The sequence below is a fragment of the Gopherus evgoodei genome, chromosome 13, assembly GCF_007399415.2.
Source record: "Gopherus evgoodei ecotype Sinaloan lineage chromosome 13, rGopEvg1_v1.p, whole genome shotgun sequence".
NCBI classification, from domain to species: Eukaryota; Metazoa; Chordata; order Testudines; family Testudinidae; genus Gopherus; species Gopherus evgoodei.
Genome location: NC_044334.1, coordinates 20,991,060 through 21,004,979, shown reverse-complemented (window position 1 = coordinate 21,004,979; position 13,920 = coordinate 20,991,060). Strand labels below are relative to the sequence as shown.

General features: G+C 40.7%; 1 protein-coding gene across 2 annotated transcripts in view; it reads left to right on the top strand.

Moving 5' to 3' along the window:
- Positions 1-13,514, top strand: part of BCR (BCR activator of RhoGEF and GTPase) — a 131,045-nt gene extending 117,531 nt beyond the window's left edge. For both annotated transcript variants that reach the window (XM_030582936.1, XM_030582937.1), the window contains 4 exons: positions 999-1,133; positions 2,090-2,195; positions 4,966-5,128; positions 6,436-13,514. In XM_030582936.1, coding sequence (XP_030438796.1) covers positions 999-1,133; positions 2,090-2,195; positions 4,966-5,128; positions 6,436-6,525 — 494 coding nt within the window. In that variant the 3' untranslated portion in view covers positions 6,526-13,514. The remainder of the gene's footprint in view (positions 1-998; positions 1,134-2,089; positions 2,196-4,965; positions 5,129-6,435) is intronic.
- The last annotated feature ends 406 nt before the right edge of the window (positions 13,515-13,920 follow it).

Genomic DNA, 13,920 nt, shown 5'->3' with positions numbered 1-13,920 from the left:
CATGAAAATCATTTAAGAAATTTTTTTTAAAGGATTGGATAGAGAAGCAGAAAATTCTGGTTACTGGAATGTGACTGAGAGTCTGGTCTCCTGGGTTCTCTTCCCAATGCTTTGCATTAGTGCTTTGTGTGGCCTCAGGCAAGCAAAGCTTTCTCTGTTTTTCAGTGTGCCCATCTGTAAAATGGGATGATGATGATACTTGCCGAGCTCTGTATAGCATTTTGAGACTCTTGGATGCAAAAGGGGCTCATGTTGTTGCTTCACTTTAAAGAATGTCCTCACGTGCTTTCTGGGTTTCCAACACCATGGGGGAGGGAGGGAGGGATGATTTACATTTTAAAAAATGCTATTTTTATGTAAATGCAAACACATTTCATATGAGGCTGTTTTTGGTGAGTGGAGGCGTTTGACCTAAATTGCTTGATTTTTGTCTCTTGAACTCTGCTTAACTGGGAGAGGCTGAGGGGTGCTTCTGATTGTACTAGAGTTCCAGATGGGGAAGTGGCTGCTGTTAATTGTTATACAACATATTATTAGGAAACTGAAAATCGTTCTTACTCTGGCTCAGCCTCATATGGGGCTTGATCTGGTCTCACTGAAGACATTGGAAGGACTCCCATTGACTTCACTGAGTGTTGGATCCAGCCCATGACACTGGTACAGCAGAAGTAATTCTAGGTAAAGCTACGTTGGTTTTCTTGCGTCGTCCTCCCAGCAGATGTAAAGCTAGATGTCGTCCTGGCTGTACTGGGGGTCTAGCTGCAAAGTGGTCACATTATAGCTACTCTGAACTATTAAGCGGCACTGGGATAATATAAATGGAGAACTCAGCAACCAACCTGAGCAAAGTGACTACAGGTGATGAGTGTCAGCTACTTGGGTAGGGAGAGAAGATAAATAGGATAAACAGGGGGAACCAAAAAAGAGAACAAGAATAAGGAATGACTGAAGGACCAGCCAGCTTCAGTACCTGTATGTCTCCTTGCTTTCTCTTACAGACAACAAAGATGTGTCCGTGATGATGAGCGAGATGGATGTTAATGCCATTGCAGGGACATTAAAATTATACTTCAGAGAACTGCCTGAACCCCTCTTCACAGACGAACTGTACCCCAACTTTGCTGAGGGCATTGGTGTGTAATAGAAGAAATCATTTATACCATCGTGCTAAGTGTTACGATGCTCTTCTCTAAGAGGCTGCTCCTGAAGCCTTAGGAAGGGAGTTTACTCATTACGAAAAATAATATTTCTAATATTAGAAGGAAGCCCCGTGACAGACTGTAGAGAAGGGAGGCCGGGTCTATTTCTTTGGCTCACGAGTTGCTCAGCAGAGAATTCGAATCTTGCCTTATGTGCAGGTTTTAGTGTGGGCAGTGGCTTCACTTACCTGCAAGAATGGAAAAGCTCAAGTTCTACGAAAGACATTACCTACCTAATTAAGAGAAGAGAAATCCTATTTGTTTAGGCCCTGAAGTGGTATCTGTACTATTCACTCTGCAAAGGAGATAAATCTGCTTTGGGATTGGCTCTCCTGTGTTGACCCAGAAGGGAGGCATCTTAGGCCATGTCTACACCAACATTGCTGTGATCGATGCAGTGGGGGTCGATTTTAGCAAGTCTAGTGAAGACCCGCTAAATCCACTGCAGACCACTCTCTGGTTGACTCTGGTACTCCACCAGTACAAGAAGAGTGAGGTATGTTGACAGGAGAGTATCTCCCGTCAACACAGTGTGGTGTAGACAATGCAGTAAGTTGATCTAAGCTACGCTGATTCCAGCTACGTTATTCACATAGCTGGAGTAGCGTAACTTGGGTCAATTTACCCTGGTAGTGTAGACAAGGCCTAAGTGTTCTGAGTCTGGAATGCAGTTGTGGTCTCCTGCACAGAGGGAAGGATTCTCCATCACCTGTCTAACGGGAGAACTGAATTCAGAGGGGGAGTGAGGCTGTGCCTGGATTGAATTCTGAGCCTCTTGTCTCTATAATGCAATTGAAGCACATTAAGCGTCACCAATATTTTCTCATTTCTTACACTGTCAGTAAAACTCTTATTCCCTTCCTTTTATTTTTTTTTCTCTCCTCCCATAGCACTTTCAGACCCTGTTGCAAAGGAAAGCTGCATGCTGAATTTACTGCTCTCACTTCCAGAACCCAACCTCGTGACATTCCTTTTCCTTCTGGACCATTTAAAAAGGTAACACACACACCCTTTAGACAGGTGCATTTCGTGTGTAAATCAGTTCCAAATGCCATGGAGAGAGGTGCCCCTTTCTTGGAGATGTGCTGTGTCACTCAAAGAGCACCTTCACTGATTTTCATTTTCATTTAATCTGTATTGAGTAATGCAGGTAAAATAGGCCTGGTAAAGTGCTACGTCCTGTTTCCCATGCTCACTGTTACTGAAGCCATTATGAATTGTTCCCAAGGAAGGGATGAGAAAGATCTTTACAGTGAAAATATGATCTGCAACACATACACACACTCCCCCAGCCCCGAAGCACATCCATAATATCTCCATAAAATCACACTTGCCTGTGAAAGAAGTAACAGAACACAGTAAATGGCATAAAACTTAAGTCTTGAGTATGTTTACCAGGTATTTGCACTTTAACACCACCCATCTTTTAGGAATTGCAACAATACATCTTGTGTTGGCAAGAGATTGTTCCTTGCTGTGTGGGGCCTGCCATATGGAATTCACTCTCCCTTCCTAGCTGTATCAGTCTTCCTAACTGTTTAACATCTTTAAACCTTCCATTTTCAAAGGTGCTTATTACTGTCACCCCATAGTTAGATGTCTCTCTTCCTTTATCCTCCTCCTTGCTTAAATGCCTTTTTTGGGTCTTATTTCTTTGCCATTTTTTCAGGGGGATTTTATTATATGGTGATTTGTGTGTTTGTAATTTCTACAAGATTATGGTACAGTGCTTGGAGCACCTTAGTATTCATTAAATGAGCATGTTTATTACCTGCACAGTATTTTCATTTAAGAAATTAATTTTTTTAATATTCATGTATTTGCTTTTTGTTCATGCTAAGGAACGTATCTGTAGAGAAGGATGGTCTTGTGGTTAAGGCTCTGGTCCAGGAGATCTGGGTTTAGTACCCAGCTGCGGTGTAAATCTACCCCACACTAATGGGCCGTGCACTAAGGCCTGGTCTACACTACGACTTTAGGGCAAATTTAGCAGCGTTACCTTGATTTAACCCTGGACCCGTCCACACGACGAAGCCCTTTTTTCGACTTAAAGGGCTTTTAAAATCAATTTCTATATTCCACCTCCGACAAGGGGATTAGCACTGAAATCGGCCTTGCCAGGTCGAATTTGGGGTAGTGTGGACGCAATTTGACGGTATTGGCCTCCAGGACCATTGTGACCGCTCTGGACAGTGCTCTCAACTCAGATGCACTGGCCAGGTAGACAGGAAAAGGCCCGCGAACTTTTGAATTTCATTTCCTGTTTGGCCAGTGTGGCGAGCTGATCAGCACAGGTAACCATGCAGAGCTTATCAGCATGATGTGCACATTGCCAGGACACATTGCCTGGCCCGTACTTTGTGAGAAGTCTATGACCATGTCTATGTCCTCACCACTCTCGTCACAGTGCGGCGGCCGTCGCCTCCTCACCTGGTTTTGCGCGAAAAAATTGTCTGCCACTGCTCTGACAGAGGGAGGGCCAACTGACGACATGGCTTACAGGGAATTAAAATCAACAAAAGGGGTGGCTTTGCATCAAGGAGAAACACAAACAACTGTCACACAGAATGGTCCCCTCAAGGATTGAACTCAAAACACTGGGTTTAGCAGGCCACTGATTTCACAAAACAAATCGGGTCAATTTCTTGTTTTGATCCACTCCATCTATCTTTTATGTCTTAGGCTGCCAGCAGACTGTGCAGTACGACTGTTAGCCATCATCATCTCCTGGGTGCTCGGCAGAAGATGGGAATGACCTGGCTGAGTCACTCCCATGTCTGCCCAGGCGCCCCAACCGACCTCGGCTAAAAGAGCACCCAGGAATACGACGACAATGGCTACCAATCATAAGGCACCATCTGCTGCCAAAAGGCAATGAGCTGCTGCTGTGTAGCAATGCAGTCTCATGTCTGCCAGCACCCAGGAGATGTACAGTGACGGTGAGCTGAGTGGGCTCCATGCTTGCCATGGCATGGCATCTGCTCAGGTAACCCAGGAAAAAAGGCACAAAACAATTGTCTGCCGTTGCTTTCACAGAGGGAGGGAGGGAGGGAGGGAGAGGGGGGCCTGACAACATGTACCCAGAACCACCTGTGACACTGTTTTTGCCCCATTAGGCATTGGGATCTCAACCCAGAATTCCAATGGGCAATGGAGACTGCGGGATCTGTGGGATAGCTACCCACAGGGCAACGCTTCAGAAGTCAACGCTAGCCTTGGTACCGTGAACGCAGTCCACTGACTTAATGCACTTAGAGCATTTTGTGTGGGGATACACACAACAGACTATAAAAATGATTTCTAAAAAAACGACTTCTATAAATTCGACCTAATTTCGTAGTGTAGACATACCCTTAGTGTCCGTGTGGACCCTGCTGCTGCGCACTTTGAAATGGGGTTAGATTAAAGCACACTACAGAATTTGTAGAGCATGGCAGCAGGATCCTCACAGATAGTGCACTTAGACAAGCCCCCGTGACTGTACAGCATCTAATCCAATAATCTAATCCAAAATACTACTATAATACAAATAATAAATGTTTGAGAAAGTCTAATGGCCTGTTTTACGCAGGTCAGACAAGATGATCACAATGGTCCCTTCTGGCCTTAGAATCTATGAATGAGACATAATTAGTATAGTTGCTTAGTGAATGTCTGTATCTAAAACCTCTTAAAAGTAGGTAAAATTAAACCTCCTTAATAGGAATGTTTCTTTGAGCCACAGAATGTAGAAACACCCTCTTTCTCCATTGTTTTTTCCTCTTAGGGTTGCCGAGAGAGAAAGCATCAACAAGATGTCCCTGCACAACCTGGCAACTGTCTTTGGACCAACGCTGCTCAGACCCTCAGAGAAGGACAGTAAGATTCCTGCTAACCCAACCCAACCTATAACAATGACTGATAGCTGGTCACTAGAAGTCATGTCCCAGGTAAAAAACTAAATATTTTAATTAATCTGATAGATATCTTAGCCTCTTTGTCCAGAACTGGGCTACTTACAGTCATTCCAAGAGGCTTTGGGCAGAACCATCCTTAATAGTTGTTTTCCAAGTTGGGTGATGTAATATCTTTTATTGGACGAACTTCTATTAGTGAGAGAAGCTTTTGAGCTATGCAGAGCTCTTATTCCGGCTTTCTAGCACAGTTTATCTAGAACAGCATGTTCAGTGTGAATGAGGATTATTTTAAAAAAATCATGATAACACAATCAGTGCTATAAACTACCCTACTATAAACTACCCTGCTAACCATAGGGTTAATCTACCAAGCAACTTTCAACCATGTGAGGCTCAGCACCACGTTTAAACCAAGTTTGGCAGTGTTTGCTCAGACAGTTCAGCATATTTCTGGGCCAACTCGGTTCCTAGCACTAACATTTTGGTGCACCCACATCAACTGTTCATCCGAGCTCTGTGTGTATTTAGGTGACAAGGGAACACACATCTCACAGTGGCTTAGTAACTGGTTCTAGGGCTAATGGATTATTGGTACAACTGGATGACATTTTTCAGGTAAATAGTTTATCTGATGAAAAATTCTCTTTGAATTGACCTGAAATTGTTTGTTTGCAAATTTGAGACAGATATTTTCACTGAGTCATAAAATGGCGATAGAAAGAAAACAAGAAGGGACAGGAGGTGCTGTGGCAACTCCTTATAACCTTTAGTTCAGTGGTTAGGACACTCCCCTGGGATGTGGGAAACCCAGGTTTGAATCCCTGCTCTGGAACAGACCTAAAATGGACTTTTTTGATTCACCAGAAATTCCAAAATATTTGTTTTGGTTCGAGCCAACTCAGATTTTATTTTCAATTTTTCAAAACTGCCATCAAACCAAAAAATCAGTTATTCAGTCAGCTCTAATTGTTGGTGCTTTCCACGATGCTTCTTTCTCTTCCACTTTACCATGTGTGCCAACATTCAGAGAGACTTTTTGCTGGTTCCAGAATTTTTTGTCCACTGATAGCTGCCAAAATGTATTGTAGGCATTTCCAATATGCATGCTAGTTAAGCAGGTTAGACTGTTGGATTCTCTGGCTTTGCTAAAGGTGAGTTAGTAATCCAGAAAGATTTCGAAACTGCTGATCTGGAATATTGATAGCTTCACTGTACCTGAGTTTAACATGTAGGATGAAGGGAGAGCCACTGAAACATTGAAGTTTACTAAATATTCATGATCTCACTGTGCACTGCAATATAAGACTGATTTATGATTTCATCTTCTTTCCTTCTTCCAGGTTCAAGTTCTTCTTTACTTCCTGCAGTTGGAGACTATCCCCACCCCAGACAGCAAAAGGCAAAGCATCCTCTTTTCCACCGAGGTGTAGGAGTCTGGTCACAACAAAGGGGCTTGTACAACTGTTCTTGGTGTGAACCTGCCAGTCTGAGAACAGGAGAACTGTTTCTTCTTCAGACATTACTGGCCTGGTCCCGTCATGAGGAAGCATAGCCTTCAGTGCTTCTGCTGTTTGTCAAACAGAGCTAAGCTGAAGAATAAGGAGAAACTCCCTCTAGTTTTGATCTATAGAATAGGGAAGAATTGGACTGGACATGGAGCTGTACTGAAAGGCTCCACTAGAAGGAGCAACAGACACTTTAACAAATGCAACACAGAGTGCAGTTGTTGCTCTTGGGAAGGTGAGAAGGTATTCCTCATTTTTATGGATGAAATTTATCATCAAGAAGCTTCAAGCTTTCTACGTGAACACTTGTCAGAATGCCCTTCTGGGGTGAAAGGGGAATTAAAGGCTATATCACAAGTGTGTCTTTAATAACTGCTGTTTTAAAGTACTGTTCTGGGCCACAGAGAATAGTATCATTCAGCAAGGGGATCTTTGATTCCTCCACTGAGAAATTCAAGTCTTGATTTGAACGGGGTTTTTGAAAAATAAACTAGAAGTTTTGTGTGCAACTGGACCTGTTGTTTTTTTGTCTCTCTCCTACCCCTTCCCTTGTAAATGTTTGTACAAACTCTAGGAAAGGGGGTATCCTTTTCTTGTCTCTTTGTTGCAATTCTGACCTTTTCTTTTGGTGTCAAAGGAGCCAGACCCACTTGCATTATACAACAGATAAGTACAGTACATGAAAGAAAAGCTCACTTAGTTGTTTATAATGCAGAGGCAGTGTTGTCCAAAATTGGTTGCTACATTCTTTGGGACCTTCGAAATTGAATGGAAACTCCTAGCTCTCCACACAAACAGATGTTAATACCTGTGCTAAAATAAGCACTACAAACATGTACTGAAGTATCTTCAAGCATTTGGGGACAAAAAATCAACAGCTGTCTTTCTTGCTGGCTGCTTAATTGAAACTTTTATCAAAATGACATTTTTGATACTTGAATTTTTTGAAGCTTTGTATGTTGCTTCTACAAGAGTCTTTTTCTGATAGATGCAAATACTTTGATAGGCTATGTCACAATGTACTGTATGGACAATCTGCTAACAGGTAGCGTTTTGTATTCTTCAGAAATTTCTACCCTGTTGGAATTAAGAGCAGTGCAGAAATTTCTATAAAGCTACACATAGCAGTACACCAGGTGGGACCTAATACTCACTCCACTTACACCTGTGCGACCACACTGACGTCAGTAGAGTTCCATGGGTGTAAGTGGGAACAGTATTTGCCTTGGGAATTGTAAGCATAAGCTAACTGCATGGTCTCATGACCAGAGGAGACTATTCAGGTCATGAAACAGATGTGCCAAGCATCTGGGGAGAGGTTTCAGCTGCATCAGAGTCTCCCTTAGCCTGTGCTACCCACTTCACTATGCAGTATCCACTTTAGTTGCAACCATCCATCAACACCCTGGCTTGAAGAAAAGAGCAGTCTGAAGACAAGAGAAAGAAGGGGGAGAAAAGCAAATTTTAAAATTAACGACCCACATAGCTGAATCATAAGCAGTATGGGGGGGGAGAAGAATACTAAAGAGAAAAAACAAATCTTGTTATGCCGAATTTTCTGAAGGTCTCAGAACTCTCTGCTCAAATAAATAAGAGGAATCTTCCAAATGAGAGAGAGAAAAAAATAAAAATTAAAAAAAAAAAGGGAGAACTATTTAGCAGTCAACATAATTGACTGCTGCATAATAGATGTTGTTGTACTGTGAAGTGGGAAATTCAAAAGAAAAATATAAATTATTTCGATTTTGTGAGTATCTCAGCATTTTGCATGCTATTATAAGAATTCTTATAGGCATTTACTATTGTTTAGCACCCCTCTTTTCTTAGGTCTGGAAGCAAATCTCTGTGTGTTGTAATGTACAATTAGAAAATCGCTCGACTGTATTTTTGCTACATTCCAGCTTCTACACCCCCTTGCTATTCGAACCTCTGAGACAGAAAAGTGTGTGTATTAGGAGGTGCTTGCAGGGGCAGGGCGAAGGGAAACAAAAACTTGGTTTAAAAATGGGTTGTTTGTTTTGTTTTTTTAATTTTGGCCTTTTATAAAACTAAAGGTAAAACTAGGCAATCCTGAAAGATACTGTCTCAAGAAAAGGTTACAGACCAGTAACACACTCCATAGTTTTCTGCTTTTATGTACTTGTTTTTGTTTTTAAATAGCAGCTCTGTAACAATCCTCTTAGTCAGCTGCACAACCACCCACTCCTTTACAAAATTCAAATGTTTGATATTTTTGAGGCATCAGCACTGCAGGTTTTTCTAGTTCAAAAATTCTACTCCAGTCACTGGTGATCATTTACCCCTTTTGGTCTTTGTAATCTGTGGGTGCAGTTTGCAGTGTTTAAACTGGAAAGCAATACCATAATGACTGTGCCAATTTACTTTTGCCTGACTTTTTATTTTTATTTATATAGGAAGTATAATTTTAAGTTACCAATTTATATTGTGTAACAATAAGAAAATTGCTTCTGCTTTGGTTACTGTTACAGGTTGTTGCTTTTAGTTTTTCAGTATAATACAATGCTTGATTCTGCTGTAACCCTATCTAACATGCAGGCATGTGGATGAGAAGACTTTTTGTAGTTAATTTAACGTAACACACAAAGTATTTCAGTTGAATATGAGTGTAAGTTTTCCCCAAAGCTGGTAATTTTGGGCTGGAGAAATAGCACATCCTATGATGAGGGTGAGACCGTTGATTTATTTGAACTTTGAGAATGGAGTAGTTGAGCTTCCGCTAGCGTTGTAAGCTTTACAAATGGACTGTGCTTTGAGAAATTCAGAATTCACAAAAGGATTATGTCCTCTGCCTAGTGATCCATTAAGATTCTTAAGCCACACTAAACAAAAAGTGATGGGCACCACCTAGCTTAGGCCAAAATCCAGTCTGTGTATCACCACTTGTTTTTAAAAAAAAAAAAAAAAAAAAAGCAACAGTCTCTCCTTTATTCAGAAATAGCTTTAGTTTTGTTCCTTTCGATTTTATTTTATTTTAAATGTTGAGTAGGCTTTTAAACCAGCAAAGTACAGTAATGTTGAGTAAAATGGGCAAATAAACTATGAAAAGTAGCTTTTGAGGATTGATAAAAATTACTTAGATCTGTTTCATCTTTGTGTGTGTGTGTGTCACTTCGTATTGGGGCAAGTGTCTTAGTTGAAACCAAATTGAAACATAGTCATTGAAATGCTGCTGGTGAATTTTACTCTTGCACAATTTAAAGAGGTGAGATAGTGGTTAGGCTAAATCAGGCTGTACTTTTATATGCTGCTAATTTTCATGTATCAGCTAAAGGCAAAATACAGCTATACTTGATTACCTTCACTGATGCTCACTGCCTGCCTTGATTCTGAGCTTCAATTGCTAAGTGAAGTACAGGGCAATCAATATGTAGCATGTGATGTGAAACTGCAATGTTTCTGTAGGTCACTAGGTGGTGCAACCGTGGAATCTGTTAATGGAGATGCAGTATTTTTACACTACTTACTCATTTTAACTGTTCCCTAATCTGATCCACTGATACACTGTTATGTTCACTTTCTGTATAGGTTCATTTAAACAAATGTGATGTTCTGTAAAGTGTATAAAGGATCTCCTAACTTGCTCATTACCCACTGCAACACTTACAGGCATTATGGTATGTGTTCACTTCTCTCAACTGTGCCATTCCTTGAAAATGCTTAAGTGTAAATTGATCACCATGGCCTTTGAAGGTGCTTAAAACCTGCATCTTAACAATGGGAAAATAACACCCTCTTGTCCATCACTTATTTCAGTGCCTACATATGTACTAAGATGACATTATTTTGGGGGCTGCAGTCCCACTTTGGAAACTTTTTTAAAAAGAATTTGAAATGTTCAAATGAACTCTGCCCTTTCCCTTTTCCACTCGGAATTTCAAAGGAGGAAGAATTTTATTACAGGAAGACAGAAGCGTTCACATTGTGCTTATGTGCCTTGAAGAAATATGTCTTCTGAATCAGTTACTTAGCATTCAGACACTGAGGTCTCCGGTTTAGTGTTAAAGCTAGAATGAAAAGTGAGTGTTAAGGCTCAGTATATAAAAGTTTTCATTAAGGGTACCTAGGTTGACCTCAAAATCAAAGGAAATCTCCTTTAAAGAAAGCTCTTATAGCGGAATAATAATTAATATCCACCCTCACGCCCCACCGATTTTTGAATATGAACAATAAAAACATGAGAGAAGCATGATTAGGAATCACATAAATCACATGGTCTGGCAAAAGAGAAAACGATCCCCTCTCCTTAAGTCACAGAAAAAACTCATACCCCTAGACGTACGCTGAGCTAAGATTGTATTGTCAGTAAACTAAAATGTTATTGTATTCAGCACTTAGTCTACCACTTATGATGTGCTGTAATCCTTTTCTCTTGCTACTGGAAGCTGTTACATTCCAATGATAGGTCACTTGTCCTCAAATATGGGTGGGGGAGCTTCTATACATTAGTGGTTGTAACAACAAAAAGGAAGGGAGAAAAAGCTCAGAAAACCCAGTCCAGAACTACAAAATCACCTGGAAGTTGATTTAAAAAAAAAAAGCCAACCTCAACACTGAGAGCATAAAATGTCACAATATACAATAATTGTGAAGTGTTCACAGCAGTAGGACTAAAACAAGCTTGATATGGAGGCTAACAAACATCCTGAGTCATCATCTCTGCTAGGCACATCTCTAGGAAGTCCAGTCTGCCTCTCTAGGGCACACAAAACATAGCAATGGAACTGCCAACAAGCAGAAAATATGGCAGTGACTCATACTATTCTCCCCCATCCCTGTTGCCGAGTCTCTGCACTACTGTACTGTACTGAAATCTTAGGTGAGGCCATTGTAAAATAATGCATATGCAGGTGATCTATACATATACTTTCCATGTCCTTGGCTTTCCTTCTACCCTGAAAGGAGAAAGAAGCATCTCTTTTCTAGCAGAAATTTGAGCGACTTAATGTCCATGTACAGTGTGTAAACTGTCATATTGGCAGACCCAGTTATAGTATGGCTGTTCCCTGATATGTCTGATATAGTTTAGACTTTTGAATGTACACTGGACCAACTGTGCTACTGTTTTGGACTTGCAGGGCTGCACCATTGTTTAGAGACATGATTAAGACAGTTTGGTTGCATTTACACCCTTAAGGATCCATGTTTTAAACATGTCTGAAAATTACAGTACTTCAACAAAGTGCCCCAGCACAGGAGTAGTGTCTTGGGCCCTATCTGCTCTAGAGCTTGCTATATACTAACTACAGTTATGTTCAAATACTGTTGTCAAAAACATTCCACATGGATTTACCAGTATGACGGCTGTTAGAACAGCCATTGCAGTTTCTCAGTCCAGTGGAGACAGGCTATTTTTTAAGTCATATTAGCCCAAGATGTGCTCCAGATTAACCATCTAGCTACTCCATAGCCTGGATTCTGAAAGCAGTTGTATCACAGGCCTAGTCTTATTTCCTAATTTATGTGTGGAGGGGACCTTGTGTGTGTGGAACATACCTTCTTGCATGGAAGGGGAGTTGAGTTGCCTAAGTGGCAGCACCCCCCTGCTTATCCCAGTAGATGCCATGGAAGATACTCTGTGAGTCTGGGGTTCCTGCACAGATAATGGACAGGGCTTCCACGCATATGGCCTTGATCACCTATTGATTCCCCAGATCCCCACGTCTCCCAAGGGATGTATGGAGTTTAAGTGTGGGCCTCACTGCCTGTTCAGTAGAGGAGCAAATCCACCTCTTCCCCCACCCCCAATGGAATCATCAAGCATCAATCTTTGCAAAAAGAACCTCACATTTCCTCCCTTTTAGGCCCATTGAGGAAGCAACTGGGCCTGCAGTAATGAATTTGGGTGCAGACATAAACTGTGTCAGTCATGGTAAACTAAAACCGTATTTGAAAACAGCTTCAAATACTTAATGCAGAAAGAGCCATAGCAAATCCTTCACAGCAGTACTTCCTAGCCTATCCCCTACCTGATCCCTTCTTAAGATACTCACAGCTTGATGTCTTGGATTGGCCTTCTCATCAACTTTTAAATGCTTGAGAATGCTGCACAACAACTGCAACGTAGGAGCATTGGGTAAAACTGTTATCTACACCAGAGTAGATGTTTCCAATTATGAGTATCCAAGCTAAGATCTTAATACTACAAGTGACTATGAAATACTAAAACTGGAAGAGAAGGATGTTGGATAACTGAGGAAGTCAGAATGAAATAGTGAACTTAAAAAGAAAATCTCAGAATGGGACGTTGTGAAATTTGTCCTTTCTGTGTCTGTTTAGCAAAAAAATAAAAATAAAAACCAAGCTTTCTCTTGCCTATGTAACTTGTGTAGTTTGTTCTTATCTCTACTGTTGCAAGTGTTTATAATCCATGCAGAGTTCAAAGAAAAGCAGATAATAAAATTATTTATTTAAATATAAATACAATTAAATTATATAATTAGTGCTAAAGTATGAGGTGTAGAAGAAACTCGTTTATTGGTGGTGGGTAATTTGAGTTTCACCGTAGAGCTAATATTGTCTGCATTGTTTAATACCGCCATGTTTCATGTTAAAGACTCTGCTTTGACATTTTATAATGCTATTGTTAGTGCTTCAATACCCAATTAGTGCTCTGTTTTCAAAAACTGAATAAATGCCCTGATCCTGAAAGGTACTGAGTACACATAACTCCCACTGAAATTAATGAGACTTGCTGAGCTCAAAAGCTCTCAGGATTAGGCCCAAAGAATGCAGTAGAGAAAAAAAAATTTTAAATGGTCATGCTGGATTTTTTTAAATTTTCTGAAGATAAATGGCGTAAAAAAGGATCCAAAAACTGTATTTGGAAATAAAAATCTAAGGCTTTTTAAGCCGTTGTTTGTACACAAGGTTAAATAAAATCTCCTGTCTCTGTGTTTTCCAGGTTCCATTGGTCTTATTTAAATACACGTTGGGCCATGAAGGTTGAACTGAATGCGTGATGGCATTTGATAATGTGTGAATGGCATTTGATAAAAGCTTATGATGTACAATTTAATCTTTGGATTTTTATCACGTGCTACCTTGTGGACACTTCGTAACTGCAAGATGTAATAGGATGCTGGGTTAAATGAACTCCATGACCCAGGTTACAATTACTGCTGAGTTAAATGGAAGCTGCTGTGAGATGTACATGCAGACAAGTGACAGGTGCAGAAGAGTTTATTTTAGGGCTATGCCAATCTTGTTATAGGCGTATTGCCTCAAAACTAAACCAGTCATAAACTTCATCATTTAACACTACACTATAGAGCAGTTGGGTGCACGTGATACTTTGCAGAG